Below are 16502 nucleotides of genomic sequence, written 5' to 3'. Positions count from 1 at the left end.
TCATCTTATTTTTTGGGGGACAGCTAAAGAAGAAAGCTTATAGAAGTCTTAAGGGTGTTGTTTTTCCATTGCTATTGGCTTCTTGATAGAGCTTTTTCCTCTTTTCTCTAAATGTCCTTTAATTTATCAGTCCTTCATGGATTGACTTTCCTCTTCTCTCCTCTTGCTCTTTATCTCAAAACTCCCTGGCATCATCCTCCTGTCTGTTCTCCTTTACTCCAACGTCTGATAATTGTGTGTCCCTTATCCTTGCCAAGGCTACCATGTCCCTTTAATCCCATCTCCTCCTGCTTTCTCCAGTATATTGCCCTCTCAATTATTCCTTCTTTCTATCCTTCATTTTTACTCTGTTTCTTCCCTACTGCCTTTAAACATGCCAAAGTCTCCCCTCATCCTTAAAAATTGTCACTAGACACTACCATCCCCTCAAGCTATTATCCTTTTTCTCACCTTTCTTTCTTATCCAAATGCCTAGAAATAGCCATCAACACTCATTACCTCTGCCTCTTCTCTCCTCACTCAGTTCTCATCCCTTTGTTATCTGCCTCTCCTGACCTCATGGCTCAGTGGAGACTTTTCTCTCCAAAATTACCAATAATCTCTTAATTGCTAAAGATGATGGTTGTTTCTCAGTTCTCATTCTCTTTGACCTCTCTTCTGTCTTTCACACTGTTGACCACCCTCTTCTCTTGGTTATTTGCTTCTCTGGGTTTTCATGACACTTCTGTCCTGGCTCTTTTCATACCTGTCTGATAGCTCCTTCTCAGATCCTGGATGATCAGTCACCTTGTGCTCCCTATCCTAGGGTTCTCTAAGCTTTTTTCTCTCCTTTCTTTCCATGTTCTCTCTTTGACCTAAGCAGCAATCATGACTTTCATTTTCAGCTCTAGATGGGTGATTTCTCAGATATGCAATCCAAGTCTCTATTCTGAGCTCTAATCCTGCGTCACTAACTTCCTGCTAGACATTTTGAATGGGATGTCCCAGAAACATCTCAGCCTCAACAAAACAGACTTTATTATTTTTACCCCAGAATCTATAGTTTCCAAATTTGAATGAAAGAATGAAAATAAAACCTTATTAAATGCTAACTAGGTGCCAAGCAGTTTGCTACATGCCGAAGATGCGGATACAAAAAGTGAGACATCCTCTGCTCTCAAGGAGCTCACAGACTTTTCAGAGAAGAGAACACAATTTAGAAAATTAAGTTTGCAGGGTGGATTGAAAGGCTTTGGAGGTCCTAGATGTATACTGGCTAACCAGACCACAGGTCTGGAAGATATAATGGCAGGGCAGATAGTAGGGCTTGGTGATCCTCTATCTTATCAAAAAGTGCCTCTCAGCTCATCAAGCAGTATGAGTAGCCATGTCATTCTTCCCTCTTCCCCCTGGGGTCTTGGGCCCTGAGATAGGGAGAAGAAAAAAGGTATGGGAGAGGAATAAGAAAGTGTTTTCCCCCACTGGCAATTCTTCCCCAAGTGTACCATTATCCTTCCAGTCTCACAGATCCTAACCTTGGTGTTAGCCTTAACTTCCCATTCTCCTTCACCCTACACGTCCAAACAGATCCCAAATCTTGTTGGCTTTACCTTGGTGGCATCCATTGCATGACCTCCATGATATATCTTCCATGTGACCTCTTCTCTCTAACAAACACAACTGTTCTCTATGTTCAGATCTTCATCACCTCTTTACCAGATTATTTAATGGCTTCATCCTTTGTCTTCATGTTTTAAGTCTCTCACCACTCTAATCTATCCACTTCAGATGCCAAAGTAATTTTCCTTATACATAATACTTCTCAAACTCAGTAAATTCCAGTGACTTCCTATTGCTGCTAGGATAACATATAAACACCTTGGTTTGATTTGTAAAGCCCTTCACAACCTAGCTCCAACCTATCTTTGCAACTCCACTGAACATCCTCTCCCCTTTCCCATTCTGCAATCCAGCAAAACACACGATGGTGCTTCATCCTCCATCTCTGTGTCCCCATGCCTAGAATATACTCTATACCCCCTTCCACATCATAAAATTCTTGTCTTCCTCCAAAACACAGATGAACTACAACCTGCTTCTACATGAAACCTTTCCTTATTCCCCCAAACTCATTTATGGATAACTATCCTTTTATACTTTATTATTTTTTGTCTTTATTCCTTTAAATGCATTTGTTGTCTTTCCTGTTACAATGCAGAATCCTTGAGAATAAGTTGTTTTATTCTTTGTATGGTTTGGAGTGGGAGCAAACATTTGAAGCCTGGGGCTCTCTTATCCTATATACCACCTGTGGGAACCTTGAACAAATCATTGGGCCTGCTTCATCTATAAACTGAGGTGGGTTTGTAGCCCAAAACGTCTAAGTTCTCAAAAACATCTTTTAGTTCTCAATCTCAGATCCAGCAATAATAATAATAATAATAATAATAATAATAATAATAATAATAATAACAATAACAATAATAATAATAAGCTGATCCATATAGCGCTGTAAGGTTTGCAAAGCAATTTACATGCATTATGTCATTGGAGTAGGTGCTATGATTATCCCCAGTTTACAGATCAGGAATTTGAGGCTGAGAGAGGTTAAATGACTTGAGCAAATCTGCACAAGTAGTAAGTAACAAAGGAAAGCAGGAGTAAAGTCTTCTATGTTCAAATCCAGTGATTTTTTCCTACTACTCTTTCTATTAAATCACATTGTTGATTCATAAGCAGGAGATCTCAACATCTTTTGGGGTGACAGGTTGGAAAAATAGGCCATGTCTGTGCCAGTATGTGATGGTAGAGAGGATAAGGAACTGTGAAAAGTGTTGATTTTTCACCCCGTGAAAATTGAACAATGGAGACAAGAGACAAGAAACCTGAGTTGCAATCTGAAAATCAGCCACTGATATGTGAATATGACTTTGTTTTCATCACCTAGCCTTTCTGTGCCCCAATTTATCTAATCTGAAAAATGGAAATACGAATCCTTATATCCTGCCTACCACAGATGAGGAAAATTCATGCAGCTGTCAGAAATTAATACTTGAATTTAGGACAGATGCAAGGCACTTCTCCACAACCCACCCCCCTCCCAAAAAATAAAAATTTACTCTCTCAGGAATAGGACACCTGTTGAGAGAAAGAAAACTTTGGGTTTATGGTCCACAGTTGGAAGTTCTTTGATATGGGAAAATCTTGGTTATTCTGGTGGCAGAATTTGGCCATTATGAACCTTGGGTGGTAAAAATTTTATGTGCGTGTACATATATACAGGGTGGGCCAAAGTTACTGCACAGGGGTTTCAATATTTAATAACTCCTTTATTTTTTATTTTTAATTTAGAACACCATAGCATCATTTACAGTATATATAGGAAATTAATTTACATTATGAATGAAAAATCAAATCTTATAAATGGTAGAAATAAAGAAAATACAATTTTCAAAAAGTTATTAAAACATCATAACTTTTGGCCCACCCTGTATATAAGGATACACATGTATATAATTATATATAGCACATATCTTAGGAATGTACCATTCGGTTTACCAGGTGCCCCCTGCACACAAAACAAGGGCATCCTTGGGTTACCTTATATGTTTGAGCTATAAAGGCTATATTAATTAAAACCTAAGTGCCCCATGGCTCAGTTAACATAAAGCAGCCCTGTTAAAATTGCACAACTGTATGGTAACCATTGTTTAGAAGCCCAACAACGATATACCTCTTCCAAAAAAAAAAAAAAAAGGATTAGCTCCCCTATGAAATTTTTTCTTGTTTTTTCCCCAAAAGGAGTTTAATAGATTTAAAAGGGAAGACCCTGGGTTAGTTATTATTGATCATTTGAAGTTTAGCATCTAGACTTTGAGAAGAAAAACCTTGGATGTTTTGTTACGATAGGGTCCTGGTCATCTAATATCTTGCAGAGTCCTGTATCTGCAGAATTTGGATTTCTGACCATGAAGGAATGGGCAAAACTTGTGGGAAATGTTCTTGATTTTTTTTTAATGTTCTAATGACTGGTGAAAGGGAGGTGCCCCACACCACTTACAAAGTGATAAAAAGCAGAGGTGGATGAGCATAAGATACAGAACTTTACTCTGCCTCTTTCTCCTCATCAAATAATATTACAACAAAGATCAGTTAGTCAATAGGCATTTATTGAAATGCTTCCAAATTGAAAGGGATCTATACTAGAGCAGAAATCTTGTCTTCAAGAAGTCTTACAGCCAAAGAGAACTTCCAGGTCCTGGGCCTACTGAAGCATTAAGGTTTTCAGGTTTTGTATGTCAATCAACCCATAAACATATATTAAGTCCCTACTATGTGCCAGGCACTATGCTAATTGGGTATGTGGTAGTTCAGTGCTGCTATGTTCAGAAATGTCTCTTCTTCACGGGGCAGCTAGGTGGCGTACTGGATAAAGCACTGGCCTTGGATTCAGGAGTACCTGAGTTCAAATCCAGCCTCAGACACTTGACATTTAACTAACTGTGTGACCCTGGGCAAGTCACTTAACCCTCATTGCCCTGCAAAAATAAAAAGAAAGAAAGAAATATCTCTTCTGCAGCCTAGGTGTTGAATAGAGGAATAAGGCTCCCCCAGGCTTCTGGTAAGCTTTGTAAGCCCTTGTTCCTGGAGTACTGGCTAAGGAACCACTTAATTGGCTGCATGACTCAGCAGTATATTGTATGATCCTGTTAGTTGTGTCTTCAATTGATGTGCAAGAGATGGACTTAAAACAGAGAGGTCACCTTCTGATTATTTGGCCCCATGGGGTCTACTTTTATACTCTTTCCACCGTGTTTTTGAGAATGGCAATTTGTGTTTTTCTAACAAAAGCCTGATACAAAGAGGTAACCATTCTCCTGACCTGAATTAGTAGACTGTATTAAGCTAGTCACTTTTGTAAAGTAAAATAATGGTCAGAATGGAAGCAGAGGAAATGACACCAAATTCTTGACCTGAAACTTCCTAGACTATTTAACCAACCCCACTGGATATTAGGTCACAGTTGTCATTGTTCAGTCGTGTCCGACTCTTTGTGACCCCATGGACCATAGCACGCCGGGCCTTTCTATCTGCCACTATCTCCCAAAGTCTGTTGAAGCCCATGTTTATTGCTTCCATGACACTATCTATTCATCTCATTCTCTGCCATCCCCTTCTCTTTTTGCCTTCAATCTTTTCCCAACATCAGGGTCTTTTCCAATATTATTTTTCCAGTATGCTTTTTCAATATTCTCTATCTACTATCTTTTTGTCATTATGCATGTCATGGGAAGAAGGGCCCTTGCTGACAAGCTCTAAAAAGGTTTATATGAATTAATATTTTTGGTGAAATGTCATTTGCAGTGAGATGAAGAGATTCAGTATTTTTAAAGGTAGGTGTATACTGTATAGAAGGATCTGTGAATCCTAGGAGCACTATTTGGATATGTTTTAGTGTATTTAATTTTTCATTATGTTTAGAACCCATTTATCAATTAGAAAACTTACATTTGCTTTGGGGCAAGTTGAGGAAGGATGAGAATCACTAAACTGATCATGAAAACTTTTTTACACCTATTACCAGGTCCAAACATACAAGCATCTTGTACTGATTGTTCCTGCTTCCTTTTGTCCTTTCACTTAGGGAGAATTTAAACCAACATAGTCATCTAAGTTTAAACTGCTTTACTGAACTCACATTGAAATCAATAGTTGATCTGGGCAAGCTAGGTGACTCAGTACATAAAGCCCTGGACCTAGAGTTAGGAAGATCTGAACTCAGATTTGACCTCAGACACTTACTAACTGCGTAACCTTGACAAGTCACTTAAACTCTTCTTGCCTCAGTTTCCTCATCTGTGAAATGGGGACAATAATAGCACCTCCCTCTCAGGGTTATTGGGAGGATGAAACAAGATGATATTTGTAAAATGCTAATTGTACTTCTTTGAGAGAAAACCAAGCCTTTTTAATATACTTTAACCCCTATTAATATTTTATATTGACCCTCTATTAAAGCAACATTTATGACCTCAGAAAAATCAGAAACTTTCTATTTGTGGCCCCTAACGGAAGAAAAAAATCTTTGTTCTTTGTTCCAGGTATGTTATAGTGGGGGTTCTTTTGAGGACATAGATGTGACCATATTATTCTCAATTTTTGTGATTCTATAGTCTTGTAATAATCATTATGAATGGTGATCTGTTTTGCCATTTCAAAATACTTTCCTGACCAGTTGTGACCTGTACATGTTACAGAGAGAGAAACTAAAGATGGTAAAACTCCTAAGCTAGAGTGTGCAGGGGACCTCATCCCAGGTCTGCCATTAGCTATGTGACCTTGAGCAAGTCACTTAACTTCTGGTAGGCCTTAGTTTCCCACTTTAGAAAATATAAGGGCTAGAAAAATTGATTTCTTATAGTTCTAAAATTGTATGGCAATGAAGTGAGTTAGATGAATGCAAGGTTATAGCTTTTTATAAAATGTCTTTTAACATGGTTTTTATTGAACTTGATTAGGTAGTTTTTAAGGCTGGGATTTTTAACTCATCAAATTTAATACTCATTTCAGATCAGAGTTTATATTATGACAGAGAATCGTTTAGGTGTAATCTGATTTGAAAACAGGTCACTAGCCCATTGATTTCTTTGGGGGTCCCCTCAAATGCCTTGGATTCTAAATGATTTGTTGGTTGGTTGTTTTTTTAATATACCAAAAAATAATCAACTTCATTCCATGCATTGGAGGAAGAAGTAACAAAAACATCTCTAGCCTATCACTCATTTACTATTCTTTTGATCCAATATCCCTTAGTCTTCCACATATTAAAAAGATAGGCTCAATAGTAGACAGACTACAAACTATAATGACTTTATACCCCCACCACCCCACAGCTTTGTAGGATGAACAGTCCCAACGTGGTAGTCTGACCTGAAATCTTTAAAAGGAGCATATTGAGGCAGCCTGTAACTTATATATTACTAAAAGTAAGTTCTTAATAAATGCTTCTTGACTAACTGATGAATCCTTCCCATAGCTATGATCAAGTGGTTCATGTAGAATATTTTGTTGTGTTACTGTTCAGGACACCCAAGAAGTCTGAAGTTGAAATGAATATCAGGGTGCATAGTAAAACATGTAATAACAGAAATTTCTTTTTCTCTTTCTTGCCCTTTTCTTTTTTCATTCTTTTCTTCACATCTCCCTTCCCATTCTTTTTTTTTAATTCTCTTTTCTCCCCTTTATTATTCTCCATCTTTCTCATCTCTGATCCTTTAGATGTTCCCGCCTGGTTAAAAAGCCTCCGCCTGCACAAATATGCTGCGCTTTTCTCCCAGATGACCTATGAGGAAATGATGGCTCTCACGGAATGCCAGCTAGAGGCACAGGTAGGTTCCTGACTTATGACTAAATCCTTTTTGTCTTTCTCTAAGATCAGGCACTAGGTTAGGGCATGGCATCCTGGTCCTGAGTAAATCAGGTCTGAAATGACTCATTTCCCATGGAAGAGGCCTGACTGGCCTACAAGTCATTTCATGTCCAGCCTTGCCTTTTAGTTTGTAAAGTTTACTGTGTTTTCATTTATACCAGCTTTTCTGACACCACCATTAGTAATCTGGGTTCACCAATGAGATTTGGACTGTTCGTTGCTCTTTTTTATTAGTCTTCTGCTTTATACTTAGGAGCCAGTTTCTTCCTTCTCCCTAAAAAGCATCTTTTCAAAAGTGACCCTGCCAGAGGCGAGCCAACAGAATCCTTAAGAATGTGTGTTTCCTTCCATGCTGTGCTAGTGTAAATAGACTTGGCTGTTGTCTTTGTTTCTCCTTGGTTAAAATCCTGTTTGCATGTTGTGAATTTACTTCGGTTTCCTCTGAACAATGATTTCGATGAATTAATGAACAGAATGGGCTAATAATATTTTCCTTGCAGGAAGAGGATATTAACAATATTTTTAGTGTCCCTGATTTCAGTGTGTACCTCCCAGCAGATTGCTAGCTTTAGCTTCTATTTTCAGTGCCCTCAACTGACCTCTTGAGGCTTGGTTGAACATTGGCACTGAGAAGCTAGACAAATGTTGAACTCAGTGCAATTCTGCCAGAATCATGAAGAGCACTATTTCAACCGTAGTTTCACCCACATCTTTCTGGATGTTAGATTGCTCAATTGGGATATTGGGGTTGATGGGAAGACCATTTCTAAGAACAATTTTTTTGTCTGGGTCAGAATTTGGGAGTGGCAAAAAGTTATGATCCTAGGATCATAACTTGAGGGGAAAAGGGGGTGGGGAAGGTGGATAAGTGATGCATAAAGAAGAGCAAGAGCTTGGCAGAAACTACTCAGAATATTTTAATTCTGTTGAGCCATCGTCCAGTATAAATCAAAAACATAGTACCCCATGATTTCTCTCAGAAAGCAGGCTTGTTTTTCAATAATGTCTTCTTTTTCCAAGTCAAAGAGATATCCCTGCCCTTTCCTTCCTCAAAAAGAGCTTCTTTGGCATAGAGTATAGTTAGTCATAGGAAACTCATATTAGAGATGAGATTAGGAAAAGGACTTTTCTATTTCTGTACCTAAAGGAGCCATTCTGGTGACTTGCACATAGTGAGGACATTCAGCAAATGTTTATTGAATGATTCTTTGGTCAACCATGACTATGAAGTTGAGAAAATGGAACCTCAAATGAAGGGCCAAATTGGCCTGATTGAAACCTGGGCGTATACTGGCACCAATACCTCCTTTAAGGTTACATTTCCCTTTATTAAAAAAATCAAAGAATGGGTTACCGAAGAAAGAAATGGAGTCAAATTCATGGGCGGGTGACCATTTAAATACAAAGGAAAAGCGGGAAAGGACTAAATAATATATGGGATGCCTGCTAGATTTGTGATCCCCTGATTTTTTCTGCCGTTTTGGATGTATTTCTTTGCAAACTGGTAAAAAAAATGCTAAAAACTGGTGCTTTTCATGCTTTCATTTTATTATAGAATGTTACCAAAGGCGCAAGACATAAGATTGTCATCAGCATCCAGAAGCTTAAGGAGAGACAGAACCTACTAAAGTCTTTAGAAAGGGTAAGTGATGTGACATTTCCACCTCCCTAATGGAAAAAGTAGCTAAGGAAAAAATCCTTAGATAGCCTATTGAAAATCCTAACACTTCTTAATTGTCACCCTAACCAGATTCAGAAAATTAAAGTATTGCAAAATCAGGTCTTCTTTGTAATGGGTACTCCAAATTCATTCATTCATTCATTCATTCATTCATTCATTCATTCATTCATTCATTCTCTTTCTCTTTTGTACACCTAAAATTTGCCTTATTAGCCATCTCTTGTCTACTATCAAATGGAATATTTAAAGATAGACTCTTGACATTAGTAACTTGATAGTTCTATACTTATTGTTATCTTTACTATTTCATTCAAAAAGCATTTATTAATGCCCTCAGGGAGTTTAAATTCTGCAGGTGAAAGATGTGCATATAACCTTCCAAAATAATTTCATATTTTCCCAAAGAATAATTATGTTAATTTATCGTTATTCAAATAGAAAATGAAATGCTCAAGAATATAAGTAATTCTTCTCTATTTCCATCTTCACCTCCTTTCCAAATAAGAAAATCGACACATGCCCTCTTTTCTCTTGAGACAATTGTTTTTAATGAAATTTTAACATGAAGCACTAATTAAAACAACTATGCTTAAGAATGACATTTAGATGAATTTATTTAAATATATAAACAGTTTCTCTAAGTCTCTATCAGAATTCTGTCTATACTCCTTCATTTTTTCCTCATATGATCATACTTTGCTTTTTTTTTTTGCTTTGCATTTTTTCTTAGAGGTCTTTCTATGAAAGAAACATTCTAAATTTCCCTGTAATCATATACTTGTCCACTATAATTACATAGATTATTATATTATGTTAATGTACCACAGTTTTCATAATTATATTAAATCATCTTTGAAAATCTTTGAAAACCTAGCTTTTTTCTTGTTTTTGATAGCAATGTCCAGGTATTTTCATAACAAAGGTCAAAATGTGTTTTGTTTTTTATTGCCACATTACTATTTAGGAAGATTCTACTAATTTACAACTCTATGAACAATAAAGAGCGTACTCATTTTACTACAACCCCACCAAGTTCTTTCCTCACTTTTAATTATTTCTGCTACTTTGATAAGTATGAGATACATTTAATTTTTCTTGATTTGTGTCTCTTTGATTATTACTGAGATTGAGTATTTTTTCAACTGATTGTTAACAATTTGGGTTTTATCTTTTTGAGAGGCAATATGGTGTACACAAACCTTGGGATAAGAAAGAATTATAATTCAGATCCCATCTCAGACATTTTGTATCTCTTGTTGTAAAGTTTCTATCTGTAAGGGGCTAAAATCCTAGCTAGATTGTCTAAAAATCTAATGAGTGGTCACCATAAATTATAAACTTTAGCAAGAGTTTAGACTTCTAAGTATTTATTAAGGAGCATAAGAATTTGGTGAGGAGAGAGAAAGAGGCCAAGGTTCCTTCATCTATCTATCTAAGGGAGCCAGCATCTCTGCTCCAGCCAAGCTGAGGTCCAGGTTGAAAGAGAGAGCTCTCACCCCTTCTTTGTCCCAGAAGCCTCTAGCGAAAACAGAAACAGGCCATACACACACACACAGCTCCAAGTTAATTGTCTGGTAGCTTTGATTGACAGTACCCACAAGCAAACATCACTTTCTGATACCAAGGCCACATGGCTTGTCCTCAGGTCAGAGCTCACAAAATATTCATCCCAGCAGGGGGTGTTATTCCAACTCTCACATTGTCAACCCAGGGCAAATCCTTAACTTCTCTATGCCTCAATTTCTTCATCTGCAAAATGAAGGAGATTTGTATGATCCTATGAAAAGTGTCTGTTCATATCTTTTTACCATTTATGGGCAGCTAGGGGACACAGTGGATAGAGCACCCACCCTGGAGTTAGGAGGACCTGAGTTCAAATATGGCCTCAGATACCTCCTGGCTTGTGTGACCTTGGGCAAGTCACTTAAGCCTATTTGACTCAATTCCTCATCTATAAAATGATCTAGAGAAGGAAATGGCAAACCATTCCAGTATCTTTGCCAAGAAAATCAGAAATGGGGTCACAAAAATTTGGGCATGACTAACAACTAAACAATAATAATTTTTTTGCCATTTATTCAAAGTGGACCTGGTTTTTTACCAGTAGTGGTTTTTTTTTGTTTTTTTTGTTTTTTTTTTTACATTATGAGATAGTTTATTTTTTCCGTTACATGTAAAGATAGTTCTCAACTTTTGTTTATACATGCTTTACAATTTCAGATTTTTCTCCCTCCCTCCCCTCCCTCCCCCCTCCCCTAGACAGCAGGTAATCTGATATAGGTTATATCTATATATATCTATACATATAGATATATATATACACACACATATATATACACATAATAACATTAATCCTATTTCTGCATTAATCCTGTTACAAGAGAAAGAATCAGAGCAGTGATGCAAAACCTCAAAATAGAAAAAAAAAAACAACAGCACCCAAAACAAAAGAAATAATATGGTTCAATCAGCATCTATACTCCACAGTTCTTTCTTTCTTTTTTTTCTTGGATTTGGAGATCCTCTTCTATCATAAGTTCCCTGGAACTCTTCTGTACCATTGCATTGGTGAGAAGAATATAGTCCATCACAGTAGGTCAACACTCAATGTTGATGATACTGTGTACAATGTTCTTCTGGTTCTGCTCATCTCACTCATCATCAGCTCACGTAAGACCCTCCAGGTTTCTCTGAACTCTTCCTGCTCATCATTTCTTACAGCACAATAGTATTCCATTGTATTCATATACCACAACTTGTCCAGCCATTCCCCAATTGATGGGCACCCCCTCAACTTCCAATTCCTTGCTACCACGTAAAGAGCAGCTATAAATATTTTTGTACATGTGGGTCCCTTTCCCCCTTCCATCAGTAGTGGTTTTTAAAGGGGTTTTTTTTTTACATTTTAGATGTCAAACTTGCCATAAGTATTTCCCCAATATGTTGTTTACTTTTAATTAAATTCTTTTTAGTTTTACAGAATTTTTTTAAACCTTTTTATAGTCCAGCATGAGAGTTAACATGGCATTGATAGAAAACCAGTCCCAAAGTCAAATAGTTTAAGTTCAGCCTTGGACCCAAACTGACTTTATGATGCTAACTAAGGTAGTCCCTTAATCTCTCAGTGCCTCCAGGAAACTCTAAGGGACAAGTTGCATAACTGTTGCCAACATGTTTTGTTTGAATTTTCTTCAATGAGAATACTCCTGTACGATGATAAATTGATGTCTGGGGTGAAAAAATTAGTCTGATTCATCTGTCTTGTCCTCAGTACTTTCTTCCATGTATTAAACCACAAACAACTAATCTTCACTCCACAATTAAGATAAATATATTCATTCCGTTTCTTCTATCCTTTTGAGACATCATTTAGAAGAAATTTAATCTTTCAATCTCTTATCCAAGTGGAATGCTCAGAGATAAATGGTATATACTGTGATTCCAAATTCCTTTTCTGTTCAATTTTCTCTATAAAGGGTTAAGATTTTCAGCCTTGTTTCTTTGAATTCTGAGTATTTATATCTCAGCTCTAACTACCTGTTTAAAACTCACATTCTATTGTCTCTTCTTAATAACACAACTAGAATTATTAATTAAATAACAAAGTAATCACTAAATAACTTAATAATAGGTATAAAGGCTGGTAGGTGGTGTGGTGAAGACTGCTGGACCTAGAGCCATGAAGACCTCAGTTTAAATCCAGCCTCAGACATTAGCTGTATAACCCTTGGCAAATCATTTAACCTCATTCAGCCAACATTTCCTCGTATATAAAATGTGGCTAACAATAGTACCTATCTCCCTGGTTTGTTGTGAGGATAAAATGAAATTTTTGCAAAGTGCTTTGTAAACCTTAAAGGGCTATACGAATGCTAGCTGTTATTATAACTTGTGGGTGCCACTTATATTCCTTTCATTAGACTCTACCACCACACTACTTCCCTTTCATCCTTGTATTAATGTTTCACCAATTTTCCCACCCAGCAATCCACTCAATCAGTTTGTTTAATCATCTAACTACTCCACTTACCTTTTCTTCCTTATCAGAGACTACTTTTTCCTCTTACCTCTTCAGATTCTCCTCCCTAATCCTTTTATAATTCTTAGTTGTCTTTGAACCTTAGCTTTCATCCCCAAAGTAGAATCTAAACCTGTATCTGAGACTGTAGATTGCTATTCTTCAATTTTTTATCAATTATCTCCTAAATGTGGACACATTTCTTTTCTCCAAGTTCAACTTCTGCAGAATTCATGTGTGTGATTTGCTCATTCAGCTGAAGTGCCTTTTTTGGCCACACCTGCCACAGACACTGAAAATGGAGAATCAACACTCGTTTTTGCCAAATATATTTATTAAATAATAAATACTTTTCCCAAATTTTATTTTCTAAAGATTCATCAAACACTAATCTTCCACATACATTTGGTTGGATGTCCTGTAGATCCAATCTATTCCAATCATCATTTTCAGGATTTTTGTTCCTTGTCCTGATAGTGTTGATAGTGACTATTTTGCCAGTTTTTCTTTTTTGTTTCATTGTTGTTTATCATTTTTCAGTCATGTCTGACTCTTTGTGATCCCTTTTTGGGGTTTTCTTGGCAGAGATGCTAGAATAGTTTGCTATTTCCTTCTCCAGTTCATTTTACAGATGAGGAAACTGAGACCAACAGGATTATGTGACTTGCCCAGGGTCACCCATCTGGTAAGTGTCTGAGGCTGAATTTGAACTCAGGCCTTCCTGACTCCAGGCCTGGCATTCTATCCATACTGCACAACCTACCCACCTTTAAGATTAAGGTGCTCCTTGATATTTTTATTCTTCCATTTAATTTGCATTAAGATTTTTTCTAGTTCTTTAAAGAAGTCCCTTGTCCCTTTTTATATTGCTTGTCAATCAATAAGTGAGAATCTTCTCTGAGTGAATCAGAAAGGGCAACTCCATTAGCTGATGGAAAATGACCACATCCCCTGAAGGACCTTAAAAGATAGTTTGAGGGGCAGCTAGGTGGTACAGTGGATAGAGCACTGGCCCTGGAGTCAGGAGTACCTGAGTTCAAATCCGGCCTCAGACACTTAACACTTACTAGCTGTGTGACCCTGGGCAAGTCACTTAACCCCAATTGCCTCACTTTAAAAAAAAAAAAAAAGATAGTTTGAGAATCAGTTTTAAGTTAATGCAAGCTTGGATACAGAAGTGAAGAAAGAACCTGGACCCTATGATGGAACCATTCTTGATTAGGGAAGAGTAATTTCTTTTTCCTTCCCTCAACCAAATCATTTTAAAGTGGACCCACTTTAGACATTGCGGAAATCCATACACCAAACAAACATGGATATCATAGAGATGGTATCTCTAAAGAGAAGGAATCAGCTTCTTCAGTTATATGAGTGGGACCTTTGGCAGCTGAGAAAAGGGAGCTGACCATGAAATAGAGAACTAGCTCTGGCAATAAATCGTCATGCTGCAGAGAAGAGCAGACCCTGGGAACCCAGCTGAACCACCTACCCAGGAGAGAAACTCTTCGGGGGGGGGGGGGGGCTTTGTAAGGACTCTACTAAGAGAGAAAAAAATCTTGTAGTTTTAGAGTTGCAAGTTGCTCTAGCCACATATGTTCCCTAAATATTTGCTTCACTAACATTGTACTCTATATGTGTGCCCTCTATCCTCATTTATTTGTGGGAGAATGTTCCTCAGGTAATATGAAAGGATGTTTTTTAGCTACTGTTCTTAGTGTGCCAACTTGGTAAATTCCTTTACTAAAAGCTAATTATGTTTATCTGACTGTTAATGGAAAGCACCTTGGTGGGGACTTGTGAGCTATAGTTTTAGGTAGTACAGCCTTGAAATAGTAACCACCCCTCCAGGGACCAGACTCACTATTCTTTGCTCTGCTCTCCATTCCAACTTCCACTGAGCTTCCAAGATGATTTTTCCTCAGTACATATGAGGTCACTCTCCTACTCAATAAACTTTAGCTCCATTTGACTTCAGGATAAAATATAAATGCTTCTTTTTGTTTTCTAAAATCCTTTGCAACTAGACCTCAGCCTATCTTTCCAGACTCATTACACATTACTCCCCTTCTGGCTTTCTATAGTCTAGCCAAATTCACTTTTTCTCTGTTCTCCATCTCCCATCTCTATGCCTTTGTACTGTCCAGAATGTTCTCCTTCCTCATCTCTGTTTTCTAAAATCCCTCACTTTCTTCAAGACCAAGCTGAAACACCATCTTTTACATGAAAACTTTGCTGATGATTCCAACTTCTACTGCCTTTCCTAACTACTTTAAATTTAACTCCCTGGTATTTATTTGACACTTATTCTGCATGAACTCATGTATGTATGTATGTATGTATATATATATATATATATATATATATATATATATATATATATATATATATATATATAAATCTCCTGTGTTAGAACGTAAGCTGCTTGAGAGTAGAAATTGAGTCATTTTTTCTTTATAAAGTTGGTGCCGAACAACATACTTGGCATGTAGTAGGCACTTAATAAATAGATGTTGATAGATTAATCAGTAGAGTGAATTCAGAAAATTTAGCACGTCTTACAGCCCAGAGGGAATAAGTTGGCTTTGAAGCAATTTAATTAAATGCTTCCTTTCTTTTTTATTTCCATATGGTTAAGATTTCATTGAAATTGGTGTTTGGGAAAAGGTTAAAAGCAGTGGGAGGCTCTATGAGTATTTATAATAGAGATATGCTTACCAGTAGGTAGTCTCTTAGCCTAAGGTTCTGGCACACTCTCCAGAGGAAAAAGTTATAAGGTTTAAGCTAAAGGGGGGGGGGAATCTGTGAATTAGTGCACAAATTTTTGCAGAACTAAAGATTTTTTTTCCTCTATCTGCAAAGATGTCCCTTAGTGATACTTTGGACTATGCCTGTAGCTAATCAATAGATTGCTCTTTCTTGTAGTAGCATATAATGAATATCTGCTAGTACAAAGAAATTTGAGAACCACAAATTATGAAAATCCTAACAACTGATATTAATTGATATTTAATTCCATGACCAAGAAGTTTGCTGGAAAAATGTGTAATTACTAACATGCTTAAGGGAATAAAACTCTTCCTTTGAGGACAATTCAGAAATACTTTCCTCTCCTCCTCCTCCTCCTCCTCCTATTAGTTGGAATAGGAAATATTTCAAGTACTTAAATTGGAAAACCTCAAGCTATGATGAGAGAGGTATCTTTAATAATAATAATAATAATAATAAACAATAATAATGCACCTTAAAATGAGAAATAATTTACATGTGTTTTCTTACTTGATTTGATCTTCATTTCCTTTTCTGAATGAAGTTTTACTTGTTATCCTTCATCTAGACATTGGTTAAAGATCTTCATTATCTCCCTAGGCAATCCCTTCCACTTTTGTATAAATTAG

General features: G+C 36.9%; 1 protein-coding gene across 3 annotated transcripts in view; it reads left to right on the top strand.

Moving 5' to 3' along the window:
• Positions 1–16502, top strand: part of SAMD4A (sterile alpha motif domain containing 4A) — a 309605-nt gene that overhangs the window by 231662 nt on the left and 61441 nt on the right. For all 3 annotated transcript variants that reach the window (XM_043985301.1, XM_043985302.1, XM_043985303.1), the window contains 2 exons: positions 7258–7367; positions 8964–9050. In XM_043985301.1, the coding sequence (XP_043841236.1) occupies positions 7258–7367; positions 8964–9050 (197 nt within the window). The remainder of the gene's footprint in view (positions 1–7257; positions 7368–8963; positions 9051–16502) is intronic.

This window comes from Dromiciops gliroides, chromosome 2, assembly GCF_019393635.1.
Source record: "Dromiciops gliroides isolate mDroGli1 chromosome 2, mDroGli1.pri, whole genome shotgun sequence".
NCBI lineage: Eukaryota > Metazoa > Chordata > Mammalia > Microbiotheria > Microbiotheriidae > Dromiciops > Dromiciops gliroides.
Note: the sequence above shows the minus strand (reverse complement) of the source record. Positions and strands in the feature narration are given on the sequence as shown.